The 20,018-nt window shown below is 37.7% G+C and overlaps 1 protein-coding gene across 1 annotated transcript in view; it reads right to left on the bottom strand.

The window, feature by feature from the left end:
- Positions 1-20,018, bottom strand: part of khdrbs2 (KH domain containing, RNA binding, signal transduction associated 2) — a 90,364-nt gene that overhangs the window by 35,161 nt on the left and 35,185 nt on the right. Inside the window, exons 3-4 of the mRNA XM_017463223.3 lie at positions 13,386-13,502; positions 6,283-6,429 (exon numbers count right to left, since the gene is read on the bottom strand). Of these exons, the coding sequence (XP_017318712.2) occupies positions 6,283-6,429; positions 13,386-13,502 (264 nt within the window). The remainder of the gene's footprint in view (positions 1-6,282; positions 6,430-13,385; positions 13,503-20,018) is intronic.

The following is a 20,018-nucleotide window of genomic DNA, read 5'->3' as shown; positions in this document are numbered from 1 at the left end:
GAAATCGAAGAATTTCACTACATGCATTGTTGGTCAAAGAATCATGAGTGAGAATGTAAGAATAAGGATCTCAATTCTAAGGAATTTTTTTTTTCCAAAAATATCATTAATTATCTAGCACTATGTGATATTTTTATCCATACAAGTATTTTTGCTCTAACAAGTAAAATGCCAGTATAAACCGTGCAATGCTTTGGATCTGTTTATTGGAGTACAGTAATAGTATTATGTGGTTTTTCCTGCGGCTATGAGAAAAGCAATGATCATTTTCTGAAGCAGCACACAATTCTAAGAAAGAAAAAATGAAAATCAGATCAGATGTCAAAACACATACAGTTAATATATGTTATGACAGAAAAATGAATGAACATGAATCTTTCATATACATTGCAAGGACAGTACCGTAGGAAGAAGAGAAACAGAGAGCTGGCGTATTAACAATGCTTCAGACCAGCTATCAGCATATTGTGTTGTGAAAGAATACCACCACTTCCTGCATTTATAAAGTCTCCCCTCACCCATCTGATTGAACATGACAGGGCCTTGAATCACAAGGCCGATTACAGCATGGATAGCTCTTATTTTATTACCTTGTCAGTGCCACAGGCAGATAAATGGATCCTCATTTCTACCAGCCACTTATTCCCCTTCCTGTTTGCCATAACAGCTGGGCACAGGAAAATATTAGAAATGGCACAGAGACAAGAGTGGCCTTTTAATCGTGATCCAGTCAACAATCAGTAAAGCGCCTGCTGCTCAAGACTGAGACACTGTACTCAAAACCCCATTTTATTTTTAATCACTTGTTTTGTTTGTATTTTTTGTAAACATACTGTGTAATCATTTCTTTAATTGATTCGCCTGACTCTCGTATGAACAACAGAATTTTACAGGAAAGTGCTATAAATTAGTTACTGTTCATTGCACATTAATGTAAAAAAAAAAAAAAAAAGTTTCTGAGATGCTTCGAATTTGTCATGAAACTCTGCTATGATGTTTTACTACAGCCTTGGTTTAGGATCTGTTCATTCAGACGTGAATGATATATTGTATAGTAGCATATAATAAAATGTATTTAGACTGTATGGATGGGAATGTTTTTAATGCTTCATGAAGGGTATCTGATGGCAGAGGTAATTATGTTCTGATGGAAAGTGGACATGAAAGACATCAGCTTAGGCTTTGAGAGTCAGCATAGAACAGAGAAGCCATAGGAACCCAGGGTCATAGCACCGCAGGTACTTGCAGATTATAGGCATGTACACTCATTAGAGATAAGTTGTTTATCATGCACCAAGCACCTATAATGAATCATTTCCTGCCAAAAACAAACTATGAGGCTTGCACTTGCATGTTAATACAAATATACTGTATATCTGTACGGCTAAGACATATTTGATCTGTTGATGTACAGTACTGTGCAAACGTTTTAGGCACATGCAAAGAAACGCTATGGAGCAAAGATGCTTTAAAAATAATGAAATTAAATGTTTTTACATAAAAAAAAATACAGTAAAGCGCAGTAAACAGTAGTAAATTAAACTAAGTCAATATTTGGTGTGACAAAAAAAATTTAAACTATAAATAGTTTCCGGTACAATTAGTGCAGTTTTATAGGGAAATGAGCTGTAAGTGTTATTGAGCATCTTGGAGAACCTGACACAGTTCTTCTGGAGACATCTGTTGCACTCACTTCTTATTTTTGCAGCAAAACCCAGCAGACTTCATTGTGTTTTTTGTCTGAAAAGTGTCTTTTACGTTATATGCTGCTTTCTTTACAGACATATAAACATTTATCTGTGCTAGTTATTGTGCTAGAAAACTAATGTTTGGGAAACTAAAATGTTTTTTGTACTGACTTGATAATGTAGAAGTCATAAAATAAAATAAAAGTTTGTACTAAAAAAAAATCGGGTGCATAAAACTTTTACACAGAACTGTATATTGCATTTGCTTGCTGCTTTTAGAAGAATATGCTTATTATATGTATATTCATATGAAGGCATTAAAGGCATATTTTTGCCATGCATGGTGCTACTGAGGGAGGGCTGGTGCAAAGTTAAAAATAGACCAACATTGTTTGAGGAACTGTAATGAAAAGTCAGTGGCTTAATCCGATTGATTAGTTCTTACCAGAGTTAAGGAACAGACATGCTAGAGATCAGAGAGGGGCACAGTAGGATGGTAGGACTACTGTATAGCTCATTATACTACAGCACTGTTGAATTCTCAGATCTGAAGGTGTTGAGTAATTTTCGACAACAGCACGGCTCTGACAGTAGATATGGCTGCAATTCAAATGATAGATTGATATAATGTGTTCTTTCATAATGCATTATCGTTTCTATAGTAACAACTCTTTCACAGAGACTTGTATGCCAGATGCAAGTCACATACAGTAACCTAAGGCTAAGAATTAACTGATGAAACTGATGATGTGTTGTTATTTAACAAAGAATATTTGAATCAGGAAGGATTTGTATTAGGAAGGAGTGCCAGGGTGTTAGTCTTCAGGACAAAGGACACTGTAGGTTTTTTGCCTTATTAACTTCAAGATAAACAAAAAAAGGAAAGGCTGTTGTTTATAGCTGCCATAACATAACCCTACTACCAGGATGGTCCACAACATTAAATGTAAACTATATGTCCAAAAGTTTGTAGACACCTGACCATCACATCCATATGTGTTCTCTGAACACCCCATTCCAGATTTATTGCCCCTTTGCTGGGAAAGATTTCCACTAGATTTTGGAGAGTGGCTGTGGGGATTTGCTCATTCTGCCACAAGAACATTAATGAGATCAGGCACTGATATCAGGAAGGGGGGCCTGGGGTGCAGTCGCAAAAACTGTTCAGTGGGGTTGAGGTTAGGGTTCGGTGCAGGCCACTCGAGCTCTATGTGCACAGGGGAATTGTTGGAACAGGTTTGGGCCCCATAGTTTGAGTGAAGGGAAATGTTAATGCTGAATGGGATTTTCCAAAAGCACATGTGGTTGTGAAGGTCAGGTGTCCAGAAACTCTTGACCATATAATGAACTTCTTATTTCCTTGTTCAGTTTACTGTCCTACCAATACATTTTTGCTCTGTTCCTGTTTTGTAAGTGTATATAGAGCAAAACTGTATGCCTTCTGGGGGGCCAGGAGGACTGGATTGAGACCCTCTGACTCATGTCTAGAACCAGCTGCCATAAAGCAACAGCCTGAATAATAGAAAGAATAGCTTTGAGCAAAAAGACACTGCCTGCTTTATCGTGTTGGCTTCTTAAACAAGCGACTCAAAAACCATTGACATTCTCAGAACATCCATTCTTGTAAAGAGACTTGCATGTCCGCTTGAAATTTGCCAACTAGTGGCATGAATCCCAGCTCTCAGCCCTGCTCTCCATCCAACCAGGCAAACGAAGAAGCATCACTCACATCAATATTCTGAGGCCAAGAAAAGCCATTCCCAGAATCATTCCAGCCCACACCTCACAACAGAAATGAATATATGTAGGAACTACACAGTCTTATCTTTGTTTGGCAAAAAAGACTACATTGAATCTATTGTTTCTCAGTAGAAAAATATCCCATGGAAAAGCCCAAAGGGTATTTCCTCAAATTCAATGACTGGGAATTAAATGGTAAAATGAGATTTCATATAGAAATTAAATGCATACTTCTATACTTTAATCTGTGTACCTCATATATACCTCATGTACCCCATAAAGCATTTGTGAGTGAGCTGATATAGGAAAATAATCAAAGATGCAGTGGTGTGATGAAGCACAAAATGAAGCTGGCTTGATTATTTTGTTGAATATTAAGTTGATTACAGGTGAATCTCAAAAAAATTTTAATATCATCCAAAAGTTCATTTTTTCCCGTAATTTAATTTAAAAAGTGGACCTTTCATATATTCTGGATTAATTACAAGTGAAATATTTCAAGTCTTTTTTATTTGTTTTAATCTTGATGATTATGGCTTACAGCTCATGGAAATCAAAAATCCAGTATTTCAAAATATTACAATAAAGAATTTTTATTTTATACATTTTTATGTGTCTTGTTGTGGCCAGAGTTTCATTTGTGTTTTGAACCTTACCTATTTGCATATGGATGAGTTTAACCCAGTCTGACTGCGTATTGCTCCTCGCCATAGACTTCGCTCTAATAAACCTCACACTGAACACACACACACACACTTGTGTCCTGCCTCGGAGCACACAAATTAAACCTCATTTACCTTTAAAACTTCAGCCCAAAATCTAGAGCCTTTCAGGTATTGATGCTTAGCAGTTGCTTGCATTTGCTAATTTAGCACAAGACTGAGTTCAATCGGTTAGTAAATCACATTACTCTGTGCACTCTGTTCCAGAATTATTGGCACCCTTGGTGAATGTAGGTAAAATGGTTATGCACAAATATCTGTTTAATTAGCTTAATCTCACACTTAAAAATGCGAAAGAACTCTAACCTACAACAGAATTTAACCAAAAAATAACAAACTTAATCAAAAAATATGTCAATTATTGTGCAACCTATTAGCACAGAGTCTTTTTCTACATACAATGCATGATGAGTTGGTAATCCACTTCTTAATACACAAACTCTCCAAAATCCTCCAGGCTACTACAGTAGGGTCTCTCTTGTGGACGCTCATCTTCACCCCATGGGTTTTTAAATGGGGTTTAGGTCAGGGGGACTGGTACAGCCATGGCAAAATGCCCTAGCCTCATCTTCTTTGCAGAGACAGCCAGAGTTTCAATTAAAATCTTCGATATACTTTGTTGGAATGGAGGTGGCATCCAATTGAAATGTGGAGACTTGCTGGCCCCATTATGATTTTTGTAGAAAATGTCCTATTAATCATCCTCCTCATTGTGCATGGGGGAAAATACACATGCATCACCTCTAGGCAGATTTATTAAAGCTCTGGTTGTTTTAGTTTTAAACTTAATTATTGCTTTAAGAATGGATATGGGCATTTCTTGTGTGTAGTAAATTTTCATAGGCATTGTCTTATTTATGATGGTTGACACACTTCCGTCTTATTTCATTTGTGTATTCTATAATCTTCCCCATGTGGATGAATGACAAAGGGAAGTTGGCCTCTGTGTCACTTCATATTTATACCTCAGATCAACAGGAAGTCATGGATGACTGCTTTAAGAGTTCCTAAACAATCAAGTGAACTAAATATAAATATAAATATATATATAAAATATATAAATGAGAACATTTTTTTTTCCACGGGAATCATTAGGGGTGGCAATAATTTTTTGGGGGAAAAAATCACCCTCAGTATAAATGTATTTCTATTTCAGGTTAGAGTCATCATATTTTCAGTGTGAGATTAAGATAATTAACACTGACATTTTTTCATATCCATGTTTACAGTGGGTGCCAGTAATTCTGGAGCTGATTGTAGATTCCTTTAATACTCTGACAAAGATAAATATCTTGAAAAAGGACTTCAGTGTCTTTGTCCTGTCAAGTCTTTTTACCTCAGAGAATCTTCCATCTCTTTGAAATGTATGCCCAGTCCATAGTGGTGGCCTAAACGAGATTAATAGACAAAGCCTTGTGGCTACCACAGTACTTCTGCTGAGGGAAAGCCATGCTCCAAAGTCTGAGGGTGTGGCTTCGGGCATGATGGGTAAAGTAGCATGAGAGTCTCTTCAAACGCCTCTCACTTGAGGCCATCACAGGTGAGGCTCACACAGCCACAGTCCTACAGTGTAGACTCCAAATACAGTACATTACAGCAGGAACATTAATTATTATTTGGCAAATGTTTAAGGCTTGAGGAAAAACTCAGCAGGGTTTTCCCCCTCCTATATAGCTGAGCTTATTAATGTTGGGATTCATACTGCTCCTAGCTGGAGCTGTAGATTGAAAAATGCTGAGAGAAGCTTTTGAATCCATGCCTAACTCCTGTAGTCTATGGAAACATATTACAAAACGAATATGCAGCCTCAGTGTAATAGGAACAGTTATTATTTGTCATCTGTGTTAGCAAAAAATTGCATACTTTACATAACGTGACAGTACTGAAACACCAGAATGCGCACAGCAATATTCCAGAAAATTCTATCATAATCTATCATCATCAGAGTTTTGTGTAGTTCCCGTTAGCCGCATGCTTAAGTTTCCAAACCCCTTTTTGTTTTAATTAGCATGGAAGAAGAAATGTCTCAACCTGCAGCTGGATAGTTAATCAGAGGGGGGAAATGGTGCTCATGTACAGTGCAGTTATCCTTCAGGTGTTAAAAGGAAATGTAGCAGCCTGAATGAACTTACAGGAACCAGGAATTTTTTTATTTCCTCCAAGGCATGACTCATACGGGAATACGCCTCTCCAGGTGGTGCGAAGACTTCAATTAACACATGAAGATCGTTGTTCAAATGGGCATATTTTGCTTCCCCACTTTTCCTCAGCTCTTCTTCCTGCAAGTGAGAAATTCAGTGGGTTTAGTTTTCTATATATCAAATGACACATAAAATGTACATTTTGTAGTAATTTTCACAATTTAAATGAAGAAAAAACAGATAAGTAAGTACACCCCTACATTTATCACACCTTCAAATCCATGAAATTAGAATCAGGTGTTCAAGATTGGGTGCCAGTGATTAGAACCTGCTTAGGGAGTGCAGGTGGAACCGGTCTTATTTATACTACTCTCATATCTAGTGTCTGGTGTTCCCTTTGTTATTGAGGTCTGTGGTGTCATCATGCCAAGATCTAAAGACTTCTGTAAGGTCTTCAGAAACAAGGTTGTGGATGCCTACGAGTCTGGTAAGGGATTTAAAACATCTCCAGATTATTTGAAATACATCCTTCCACTGTAATGAAAATCATCTACAAATGGCACAGATTTCAAACAACTGCCAACATGTCCAGGACTGGCCGTCCCAGTAAATTCAGCCCACTAGCAGACCGTCTGATGCAAAAAGAATTCTCCAAGAACCCCAAAATTTCATCACAGGATCTGCTAGTAAGTCTTGCAACTGATGGTATCAAAGTGCATGCTTCTACCATCAGAAAGAGATTGCACAAATTTGACCTGCATGTGAGGAAAAAGCCTTTGCAAGACTACAGTTTGCCAATCAGCATATAGACCAAGACCAGGCCTTTTGGACTAATGTGCTCTGGACAGACGAATCAAAGATAGACTTGTTTGGTCACAGTAACAGCAGACATGTTTGGTGCAGACTAAAGACTTTTCAGGAGAATCCCCTCATACCAACTGTGAAGCACAGTGGTGGAAATGTTATGGTCTGGGGTTGCTTCACTGCCTCGGGGACTGGACAGCTTGCATTCATTGCTTCAACTATGAATTCTGCATCATATCAAAGAGTGCTTGAAGATAATGTGAGGCAATCTGTCTGGAAGTTGAAGTTGAACCGAACGTGGACCTTTCGACAGGATAATTATTATGAAGCACACTAGCAAATCCACCAAGAAATGACTCAAAAAGAAGAAATGGAGGGTTGTGGAATGGCCTAGTCAAAGCCCGGCTTTGAATCATATTCAAATGTCGTGGGGGATTTAAAACAGGCAGTGCATGCAAGAAAACCCTCAAATTAAATGAAAGAATATTGGAAGGAAGAGTGGTCAAAAATTCCAGCAGGCCTAGAGGACAATTATGCAAAACTTAGTTAAAAGAAGTTATTTCTGCTCAAGGGAGTAATACTAGCTTCTGAGGCCAAGGGGGTACTTACTTTTTCCACAGAAGGATATCGCATCTATTGATACTTCTGTTGAATAAATAATTGAAAAAGCAAATTTTCCTTGTGATTTTGTTCACCTATATCAACTTCATTAATAGGCAATGTTTCAAAGATGATCAAATATTTGCTTGTCCAAATATATATATATATAAAGTGCCAACAATTTCCACGGGGTGTACTTATTTTTTCATATGACAATACATATTGAGAGCTATTGAACAGAAACTCATGAAGCCACCCCTTCAGTTATTTTTCCTCTATGAGATGGGGGAAAAGCGGATGAATCTGAGAGGCATTCCGTTTCCTGAGTCCATTTGATTGCTGAAGGTCATCTGTGACTATTCTTCAGAAAACTTGTAATTACCGCAGCCTACATTACCACCCCTTGTTGATTACTTTTGCCTGTAGCTTGCACTTCAAGTCTAAAGAGCTCTGTTAGAGGAGGAATTCATAGACACTCGATCAGTCATGCAGACTCTTCATTTCTGATTATCACTAACTAATAGTTGCTGCAACATCGGTGTAATGTCACTGACCCAATCACTTCAAATGCGGCTTTGAAGGAAGGTCAGAAGATGCTCCTGATATTTTGCTTCCTTTAAGTTGCACTCATTTTCTGATGTTTAAGATTTACATTTTCCTTTGTGTGCGTGTGTGTGTGTGCGCATCTGCATGTGCCTCATACGCTATAGCAGTAGTGTGAACAATAGGAAGAGTATTGAGTAAATTGAGTATTTGTTTTATTTCCTGTCTTGTCCAAGATAGAAGAACTTTCAGTGAGATTACATTTCACTGTCTCGAGTCTGAAAGCTTTAAATTTCCTTTTATGTCAAGCCGAGAGCAAATGTAGCATGGCTCATTGTTTTAAAAGCTAAGTCTGTCTTTCAGGATATGTTTCAAAAGGTACTGAAGTGAGTCTAAGTGCATCAGAACCCTGTAGAAATATGACATAATGACAAGTCTTTCCCCTTTTTTTTTAAATGTTTATTCTTAGTGAAAAAGGGGTACATAGTGTACTGACAGCTACATTCTTGTAACCTAGTTTCTGTCTGGTGATATGAGAAGATCTGTCAAATACTTCTTTCAGTGATGTTACCTGAACAATGAAACGAATGATCAGCTTTTATTCACGTAATAATGTTTAGAGCCTAAATTCGAGCCACAGAAGATATTACAGCGTGGATCAGGTATGCCTGATTGAAATTAAACATCTGTCCTTGTAGCTGCTTCTCAAAGAGAGAAACACAGGAGGTAAAACTGCACTGTTCTGACTCTGTACATAAATTATGCAGCTTATTTTGGCTAAAATGCTGTTTCCGTTGCAAAAACTGCATCTCAGAGGTTAATGAGCTAGCCCTGGCTCCTGTGTGTCTGTATCACTCCCACTGACATACAGAAGATAGCAGTGATGCTGCAGAGAGCAATATTTAAGCTTATTAAAGCCCCAGTCTGGATGTATTTGAGCAATATTAAAAGTAAATGGATATATCCTAAACTAAAAAGTGCTGGATAAATAATTATCATGCTGATACCCAAGATGGTGTTTTTAATTCTGCTAAGAAACGTGAAACTGCCATTTCTGTGGCAGCTTTAAATAATAATAATAATAATATTAATAATAATAATAATAATAATAATAATAATAATAATACAGACTGGGGGTTTTAACTAACACCTAGCAGACTATGAATAAAATGTTTTGTCTCTCCAACACAAATCCATCGCGCCTGAGAGACAAGAGACAAACAATGAATGAAGCAGCACCAAACAAGCAGCCCACTTAATTATAGCTCATCACTGAGAAGTCCTTTCAAATGCCTTTGCCTAGAGGTAGGCAAAAATGACAAAAACATCATGTAGGCATACATGATAATGTATCACAGTATTCAGTGATGCTGAAGTTGAAGTTCTTCAGAGGTCAATGTTTTCATTCCGACAAACACTTCCAATGAATTTGAAAAAGTAAACATCAAATCATATAATTGGCCTTGCTGCAATTTTATACACAAATTACCTTGTCAGGTTTAAGACATTCATTTATTTCAATGACACACAAATTTGGTGAAGCTCAGTTGTTTCTTATTAATAAGTTAATGGAAAATGATTCCAAACAAATCCATAAATTAAGAGAAAAGTCTAGCCATTCAATTATAACAAAAGAAATATAAAAGGTGGAACAGTTAGTGTGTGTCTGTGGTAGCCGATGCACTGCAGTAGCTGAGCTGCGTTACTGGAAGATTGCTAAATTTATCACAAGAGCCGCTCTTTCACCAGTCGTCAGTTTGTCATTTTTAGTTATTTTGGAGTTTCTAAATGTAAATCAGCTGTGCTGTGAATACACTTAGTACAGCTGACTGGAATACATCAATATATGCACCTGAGTACAAAGAAAATCAGCATTACAAGAACGTTTGTAAATCTGTTGGGAATCTGTTGTGTTAGGTCTGGTCTACAAACACATTTACACATAGCTTGATTAAAAGATTTATAAATGAGGCTCAATGTTACTATTCTAACTAACTAAATTCCCACAATAGACAGACTTAGACTAAGAGAAAATAATACAGTATCCACACTAATGTTTGACATACAGTGCTGTGAAAAAGGATTTATTCTGTTTTTGTGTGTATCTCATACTAAATTGTTTCAGAAAGTAAAACTAAATCTAAGAAGAAAAAAAAACAAAGGGAACATGAGTGAACACAAAATACAGTTTTTAAATGATGTTATTTATTGAAGCAAGAAAAGTTATCCAATACCAACTGGGCCTGTGTGAAAATGTATTCGCCCCCAGTATCCCCCCCCCTCCCCCCCAGTTATTAATTCCCCAGATCTACGAATGTGCATTCATAATGGGGTTCAGCTGGACTAGACGCAACCAGGCTTGATTACTGCAAACACTGTTCAATCAATTAACACTTAAATATAACTTTTTCAACAGTGTGAGGTTGGTTAAAAGGTCTTGCCCAGTAACAGACTATGCCAAAATGTAAAGAAATTCCAGAACTGATGAGGAAGAAGGTAACTGAAATAGATCAGTCTGGGAAGGGTTACAAAGCTATTTCAAAGGCTCTGGGACTCCAAAGGACAACAGTGAGAGCCATTATCTCCAAATGGAAAAACTCGGCACAGGACCTTACCAGAAGTGGCCGACCTTCCAAAATTCGTCCAAAAGCACAGCAACTACTCATCCAGCATTATCAGAAAGACACTGGGCAAAAATAGCATCCATGGAAGAGTGGCAAGGTGAAAACCCACTTTTGACCCAGAAGAACAATAAAGCTCATCTGAATTTTGCCAAAACACACCTTGATGGTCCTCAACCCTTTTGGGAGAATGTTCTGTGGCTTAATGAGTCGAAAGAGGAACTGTTTGGAAGACAACGGTCCCGTTACATCCGGTGTAAACCAAACACTGAATTCCACAAAAAGAACATCATACCTACGGACAAGCATGGTGGTGGAAGTGTGATGATGTGGGGATGCATTGTTGCTTCAGAGCCTAGGCAACTTGCAATAATTGAGGGAAACATGAATCTTATCAGAAAATCCTAAAGGAGAATGTCCAGTCTTCAGTCTGTAATTTGAAACTCAAGTGCAACTGGATTATGCAGCAACACAATCATCCAAAGCACAGGAGTAAGTCCTAGTCCTAGAAATAAGTGAAGGACTGATCTCCAGTTATCGGAAGTGTTTGGTTGCAGTTATTGCAGCTAAAGGTGGCACAACCATATTTTAAGTTTAAGGGGGCAATTAATTTTTCACATGGGTGATAGGTGTTGGATAAGTTTTTTAGCTTCAATAAAAAATAATAATAAATAAAAAGTGTATGGTGTGTTTACTCAGATTGCCTTTGTTTTATGTTGTAGTTCATTTGAAGATCTAAAACTATTTAGTATGAGATATACACAAAAACAGAAAAAATCAGTTACAGTCAAAATACTTTTTCACAGCACTGTAAATGTACACAATTTACTAATTTCATGATCTCATACTGTTGACCAATACTTCACTATGTGGCCAAAAGTTTGTGGACACCTGGCCATCAAACTTGCTTTTTGTATATCCCATTCCAGGCTTAGTTCAACTTTTGCTAATATAATAACCTCCATTCTTCTGGGAAGGCTTTTCACTAGATTTTTCGAGAGTGGCTGTTGGGATTTGTGCTCATTCAGACACAACAGCAGTAGTGAGGTCAGGCACTCATGTTGGGTGAGGAGACCTGGGGTGCAGTCGGTCTTCCAGTTCATCCCAAAGGTGGGGAGTTTTCCAGTCCAACCTTGGCAAGCTATATCTTCATGGAGCTCATTTTGTGTACAGGGGCATTGTCAAGCTGGAACATGTTTGGGCCTTCTAGTTGAAGGGAAATTCTATAAACATCCTATACAATTGTGTGCTTCCAACTTTGTGGCAACAGTTTGGAGAAGAACCACGTATAGGTGTGATGTTCAGGTGTCCACGAACTTTTGGAGACATAGTGTATGTTACAAATAGAAATAAAATATCCTAACATCCAATCTGTTACTGGTTACTAATGTGGTTTAATTATTTTCATTTGTAATTCTCACTAAACAAAAAATGCAGTTTGTCATGTATGCCAGTCCAACAGCAAATACAGTACAAACAATAGCTACAACACAATGCATATATTATTGCAATATTGATATCATAGCTTTCACTCCTGTCTTAAATCCTGACCAGCTGAATGTGCTAACAATGTGGTTGAGATGATGCTGTACAGCTGATTGATAGCCATCATTCACTGTTTTCAGGTATTACAAGCATTACAGTTTCCAGTACCACTATATTCTTTGGAAACCAAATGAAATGAAGCAGGACTAGAACAAAAGCCAATCAGGCTATTCTAACTCTCTGATCTAATTTCACATGTAAATGTATTCCTGCTTAAATATTCACTGGGAGCTGGTATGGACATGTATAAACATGATGTGCAATGACTCAATTGTGCATCAGCATTTCAGCCTATTTTTGCTGAAATAAAGTGATGGCACTTCAAAATAACTTATACTGGTACCCTTTATGAAATGTATAAGAATTTCTTTCTATAAAACATTGGTTTCAAAATGATCACCACCCTTTAAGTTTATATTTTCTACAACAGAGCCGGGTCTCTTCTTGTAATGTCTAACAAGGTTGTAAATTCTTGTTGAGGGAAGCTGGTGCATTCTTCCACGCAGAACATTGTCTGGGTCTAGATCTGATCTTGATTTTTATTTATTTATTTTAAAAAAAACAACGTCTAATTCTAAAAATAGAAGTGTATCTATGCATCATATATTTTACATTTCCTCCTCTCTTGCTAAGTGCCAGTAGCTGCTGATGCAGTGCTTAGACTTACACAGACGAGCCTTCAGGGGACTGGGAGTCTAAACGATAAATAGCTCTGGTAAAGTAGAATTGCTGTGTACAGACGTTTCCTTTCAATGCACCATTATGAGTGATGACACAAACTATTTTTTGAAATTGGATGAAATAAATGCATTCTAATATGTTTAATTCTATTCGGGTTTTTTTTTTCTACTGAGTAGTTCAATGTATCCGAATACTGCTTTACATATTAATGTGTTTAGGGATAATTCAAAGTGAATATTGTATGTCATATGCATTCCAGAGATGGAAATCAAAAGCAAAAGCAGGATGCTGTTATCCTACCTTGTCTTTATCTCTCATTGAGCCCTTTCCGAGGATGGACATCTTCGCTCCGGTTTCCTCTTGTAATCTTTTCATGGAATTGCCCCGGGGCCCCAGCAGTTTCCCAACAAAATTAAACTGTAATGGAGAAAAGAAAAAGCAATACCGTGGGTCTCTTACGCTTCTTGACAGTTCTCCTACTTCAAAGTCAATAAAAAACATCTATAGGTGGGGGGGGGGGGGGGGGGGGTTTCCATCACAGACAAAAAAAATAAATAAATAAACATAAAAAAAATCAATTTCTAACATGCCTATCAATTATTATTTTTTTATTTTATCACTAATAACTGGAAGGTTTGTGCTTCTTTGAAAGCTCTATGTTGGAGTATGAACATCTAGCTTTAGGGAGTGCAGCCTTTCACTTTGCTAATCAATGTTCAGGGACAATAAAGACCGTTAGTTGCTCACACTTGATATTGGAACATGTGCAGATGTCAATAAAGATCTGTAGAGTGCCTCTGAGGTCTGTGCATCACATCCATCCATCCATCTATTTCCTGTACCGCTTATCCTACACAAGGATTTGAAGAGCCTGGAGCCTATCCAAGGGAACTCGGGCACAAGGCGGGGTGCCAACCCATCACAGGGCACAATCGCGCACACAATCAGTCACACACTACGAACAATTTGGAAATTCCAATCAGTCTACAACTCATGCCTTTGGATTCGGGGAGGAAACCGGAGTACCCGAAGGAAACCCCCGAAGCATGGGGAGAACATGACAGATCCACACATACAGAGCGGACGAAGGACTCGAACTCCCAACCCTGGAGGTGTTAACCACTAAGCCACCATGCCCTCAGAGGCATAACATAATTATTCATAACCCTTGTTCAAATCTGCTCAAACAAGTATATGGAAATTTGAACACTCACTTCCAGTAACTGCTCTATCTCATGTCTGGTTGGGTAATAAAGTGTAACATTTCAGCAAAAAATGCTTGATTTGCAAAATAATCCAAAACAATATCAATGTCCTCAAAATATAGTAAGTTGTTCAGTATAGCAATAAAATAACCCATGTCTTATATTTTTATATATTTTCAGATATTACCTTTCATGTAGTGTGTTATAGATCTGTTTGTGAATGTAAAAAGTCTGCAAAGTTTAAAAAAGTTATTAGAGTTATTAGAGTTATAACTCTCTATATAATATATAATCAAAGAGTTATATATCAGAGTTATTGACTCCTAAAAGAAATAAGCGATTCTGAACAGCTGAAACGAGTCATTAGTAATTCCAGACTTACTCCCTGTACTAACCTACATATGTTTGTAACAAAAAGCCCCGCCTCTGGTCTTCATTGGCTTCTCGTGAACAGAGGGAGCTGAAAGTCGTTATGGTAGTGGGCATTTCCTTTTTGAAACACGCTGACAGCAGTAGACCAATCACAACAGATTAGGACATCTGAGCAGAGTATGCCCTCTGAAAGGAGGAGTTTAGAATGAATCCTTTAGAGTGGATCATTTAACAAGTCATTTTTGACACTGGGGGAAAAAGGTAATGCTGCAATTTAAATTATGAGCACATTAAAGTGTTTTTTGACCTTGGATGCATGCCTATTTTATCGGACATTTAAAATAAAATTAGGCACGTTTAAAAACCATAATAGGGGCGCTTTAACAGGGACAATACAAGTAAATCTCAGATCACTACTTGTTGTGATGTCATATGACAGTTTCTCGAATCAGATGCAGGGTAGTTTGTATGTCATTCTTGGCACTCACATTTGTGCTCATTTCTATGCAGCGTTGACGAATAGGGGCCAATGAATTTATCTCCAGTTGGGATTCTAGTCACACAGTGTAGATGATGAGCTATCAAGGAACTGGCTTGGGGCAACAACTAACATTTCACACTCACAGTGGGCTAAAAGTCAGCGAGATCATTTACACATATTTTTTCCCACACTTTTTTCCTTCTACATCATCTATACACTAATCACCAACACAATATTACTATCATTCTAAAAAAAAAAAACATGCAGTATGACATAGTACATGTTTTATGCAAAATTATGTGAAATGTAGACTTTAAAGCAGTGATTACACAGAATATATATATATATTTTTTAAAAAGCCAATTCTCTGATATATGAAGTCGCAAGCCTTGAAAATGTGAGCCAATAAAAAATCTAAACAAAGCCAAGGCTGTAAAAACAAAATGGAGGAACTGGTAATTATTAAGTAGCAGTCACACCAGACTTTTGCCTTGCTATTTTCTTAATTATGCTTGTGTGGATGAATACAAACTAGTTTGTTAATGTTACCATTTAATTCCCTTTAAAATCACCTAACGTAATCACATTATTTTCTTTCCACATCAGAGAGGAAACTAACGAGGTGGAAATTCTGTGTTTGTTCAACACTTCTCTTTATTTTGCCAAGGAATCCACTGTTTTATTATCTTACACATTGCTGTTTCCTTATTCCATGTTTAGCAGTTAATGAATTTTCTAAGATGCATTTAAAGCATGCGTTCAGGGAGAAATCAGTAGCCCATGTGCCCAGGTGGTGAATTTTATTTACGAATGCTATCCCTCCAGAATGTTAATTTTAGCGGCAAGAAAACTGGTTTGTTGTCAGCGGTCCACCCACTCATAAATGTTACTATGGCAACCCGTAGCAGGAACGCCTAGTGGCAACTTCATAGTATAAAAAAATCGCTGTACATGTGAACATAGCTTTAATGTTCCAAATCCCACCTCCTGCTGCACTACACACATTGGCTGATGCGTGACCTGGAAGATGGTAGAATGTTCTTTACTAGGCGGATTAAGTAGTGATGAATAGGTTAATAGATGCATTAATAAATCTTTTCTATCTTATGTTTACACTGACAAAAAGTTTGTGCTAGACTTTGTTCCAGACCAGTTCCAGCTGAAATGAGTGCAGTGTTATTTGGGAGATCCATATCACTTAGTGAGGGAGTTAAAGATGGCGCAGACTGACAGCACGTGTTATATTTAGAATAAACCTGAAGAGCTTTAAAGAAGATGATTAGTACAGAAAGTGGATTATGAATTTTTTACATGCCTGAATTATAGCCAAAAAATGAATGTTGAAGATGGATTCGTCTCATTAGTGCAGCTCGGTTGCAAATGCCTTCATGCCTTATAAATAATCTGAAATACTTCAAAATCACTGTAGCTTGGTCAGAAAATATGACACTCAATCTGAAGATAAAACCGTTTTTAGGCTAGCTCGACCGAAAGAATATTTAACAAGCAAATAATGTTGTAGGTGTTATGTTCCTGGCAATTACCCTTCCATGAGTATGCATGCGGTATGCAGATTAAATGTAAGCAGAAGGATTTTTTCTGCATCCTATCATACAGCATCAACAGACTCATTTGTTTCTGAGTGTTAGAAACGCCTGCGTCTCCTCCTGCAAGGTGGATGTGACAGAAATACTCCACAGCTGGCAGGAAGCCCTCAAGCAGATGGCCGAAGATGCTCGCTGGGCGGTGGCAGCCGAGTGGCCTGTTTTCATTAAGCTAATGAATGCCTGGAGCCCCTCTCTGGCTCTGCGATGAGCAATTTGGGCTTTATTAGGGACCATGGTTCAGTGTTAAATGAGGTTTGAAAAGACGCAAGCCGCCCCAGCGGCGGTATGCTGGCAGGACGATGAATGATAGGCACAGACAGATTGACATAAGAGTGGCACAAGTGAAATGATATCTCCAGTGTGAGGATGATTACAACAAAGCAATCAAGCATCAGTATGTGCTGATGATATCAGAGCACAATTAAATAACCAGAATAGAGCCAACAGTGTTGATTTATTGTTATTGTTAAGAAAAGAGAACTTATCATTCCATACTTGACTGAGCTCAGAACAAATGAGTTTTCCTATATGAGGCTCTGTGACAGAGACCTTCACCTGGGCTGGGCTAAGATGGATCCATCCATCCATCCATTTTCTGTACTGCTTATCGTATGCAGGGTCACGGGTCGCCTGGAGCCTATCCCAGGGAACTCGGGGCACAAGGTGGGGGACACCCTGGACAGGGGTGCCAGCCCATCACAGGCACAATCGCATACACTTTAGAGATGTCAATCAGCCTATAGTGCATGTATTTGGACTGGGGGAGGATTCCCTGGAGGTACAAGGCAAGCATGCTAACCACTAAGCCATTGAAGTTGGCTCCTCCCTCATTAATGTTTTTTTTTTTTTTTTTTTTTTTTTGGTTAAATAGCTCTCTGAACCTTTTCATGGCACAATTTGTGTCAGATTAAAGTCCTGGCCAACCAAGTTTCACCCACCAGAACAAGATGATGGTTTGTCTAATAGGGAGATTTCCTTGTGGTTAATTAAGTATGACACTCAAGCCTACACAAAGAATCGGCTGGATTGGTATCAAGGATGAGACTTAAATAGGAAATGTATGTATAGTTCATTACCCTCAGCTTACTCTGACTGCTGAATGTATTGTGAACTTTATTACTGGTCTTGGCAGCCATAATAGCTTAATAAGTGACCCCTGGTTTGGGTTTATATGTTCACTATAAAATCTGATAGTTATTTAACCATGAGCAATAGCATAGCAAACTCCATCATCCTCTTCCTCCTGCTCTACTTGGATAGGATGGAGGCAGATATATACTCACCGGCAACTCCATTAGGAACACCCATACCCCTGCTCATTCATGCAATTATCGAATCAGCCATGTGGCAGCAGCACAATCCAGAGAAAAATGTAGATACAGGTCAAGAGCTTCAGGGGAAAAATGTGATCAGTGTGACTTTAAGCGTGGAATGCTTGTTGGTGCCAGATGGGTTGGTTTGAGTATTTCAGAAACTGCTGATCTATGATTTTCATGCATAACATGAAAATCTCTGAGTTTGCACAGAATGGTGCGAAAAACAAAAACATCCAGTGAGCAGCAGCTCTGTGGGTGGAAAAATCTAGACAGGTTCGAGCTGACAGGAAGGCTATGGTACAGTAATTCAAATAACCACCCTTTACAACTGTGGTTTACAACAGCATAAGTCCACATTGGTTTCCACATTGAGTTATCCAATAACAGTCATCTGAGGCTACAGTGAGCACAGGTTCACTGAAACTGGATAGATGAAGATCTTGCCTAGTGTCCTAGAAGGGACAGTGAGAGTATAGTCTTTAGAAAGGAAAGCAAATTTATAGACCCTCAGATGAGATTGGCATATTGAGAGAGTCTTAAATATGAATAAACTCTTTTGAACTGACTTTTTTTGAATACTGTATTGAATTGCACCTAACACTGAGTATTTGTATGCTGAACTGAATCAACATACTGGTTCGGATTAGAGTTGACATATTTTCCAGTCTGATCAATTGATGGCTGTAATGTCTGAACTGGTGTGATGTTGCCTGACACATCGCATGCACATGCCACCATTATACTTGTGATTTTTCCAGTAAAAAGGTAACAGACATTAACACAATCAGTATCTGGTATTATCTAAAACCTTACATTACATTATATGTAATACTGTTACGTTCAGGGGTAAAAATGCTTAAAAAGACATCTTAACATAGTGTCATTCACAGCAACCTATATATGTGCATTGGACAGCATTTTTGCCTTTTACAGCCCACTATATCTACACTTATGTAATATAATAATTAAAATATTTCCAAATTGTGTTATTTTTTGTATTAATATGCGAATCATTTTAACATGTCATCATTTTCCATGAGCCATCCATTATAGGTTATGAAAAATTTACATGGATTCTAGTTAATTACATTTTGTGTGTTTAAAAATTCTATGCTAAATAAACTCACCCCTGTTATTATTATCCATGTTACTAATTTAAGTGAAAAATGCGGCTATTGTCAGCAAAGAAATGTTATAAAAAATGACAGATTGTTGCCAGATACGGGTAATTTTTTAAACAACTGTTTAATGTTAGAAGGGCTAAATGGAAGAAATGATAGAAATTGTGGCTTTCTACATGGAACAACAAAATTGCCTTTGCGTGTCCACTTTGCATGTGTGTGTATTCTATTATATATAATCTCAAATAATAGAAGGTAGCAGTGTCATCAAATTTCCTATCGTTATGCTCCTATCATACCAAATTTCCCATCATTCTGTTTCTATCCGACGATATGACTGGGAAGATAAAATGCTGCCACACCAGTGATTTAAGAGATGATGGAGAGAATTCTTCTTTGCTCTGATTCAGGGGTGGCACAACTACTCTGAAAGTGGTGTGGCAAAATTTGTCTGAGAGAAGACGTACATCTGTCATTTGTCTATAAAAAAAAACATATAGACTAACTATATATATATATTGCTATGGATCCAGGGTCTGATTATAATACAGGGCACAACACACCTTAATGAACGTCAGCGTAATTTGTTTCGACCTCACACCCATCATTTTGCATTTTACTCCTCGGGCAGCTAATAACAGCAAGAAATTCGTTCACAAAGTCAGAGAACAATAATTCTAAAATATGTTTTAAAACTCAAAGGCATGTTCATGTTCCGCGATAGGCTGTTTGTCACTGTCTGCTTCGCTAAACATTTTTCCAGCAAGCCTTACTTATTTTATTTGAAGGATGTCATTTGAGGAATGTCCCTGTAATCGATTCAGAATACAG

The sequence above is a fragment of the Ictalurus punctatus genome, chromosome 3 (assembly GCF_001660625.3).
Source record: "Ictalurus punctatus breed USDA103 chromosome 3, Coco_2.0, whole genome shotgun sequence".
In the NCBI taxonomy this organism is placed as follows: Eukaryota; Metazoa; Chordata; class Actinopteri; order Siluriformes; family Ictaluridae; genus Ictalurus; species Ictalurus punctatus.
This window is presented reverse-complemented; position numbering and strand designations above follow the sequence as displayed.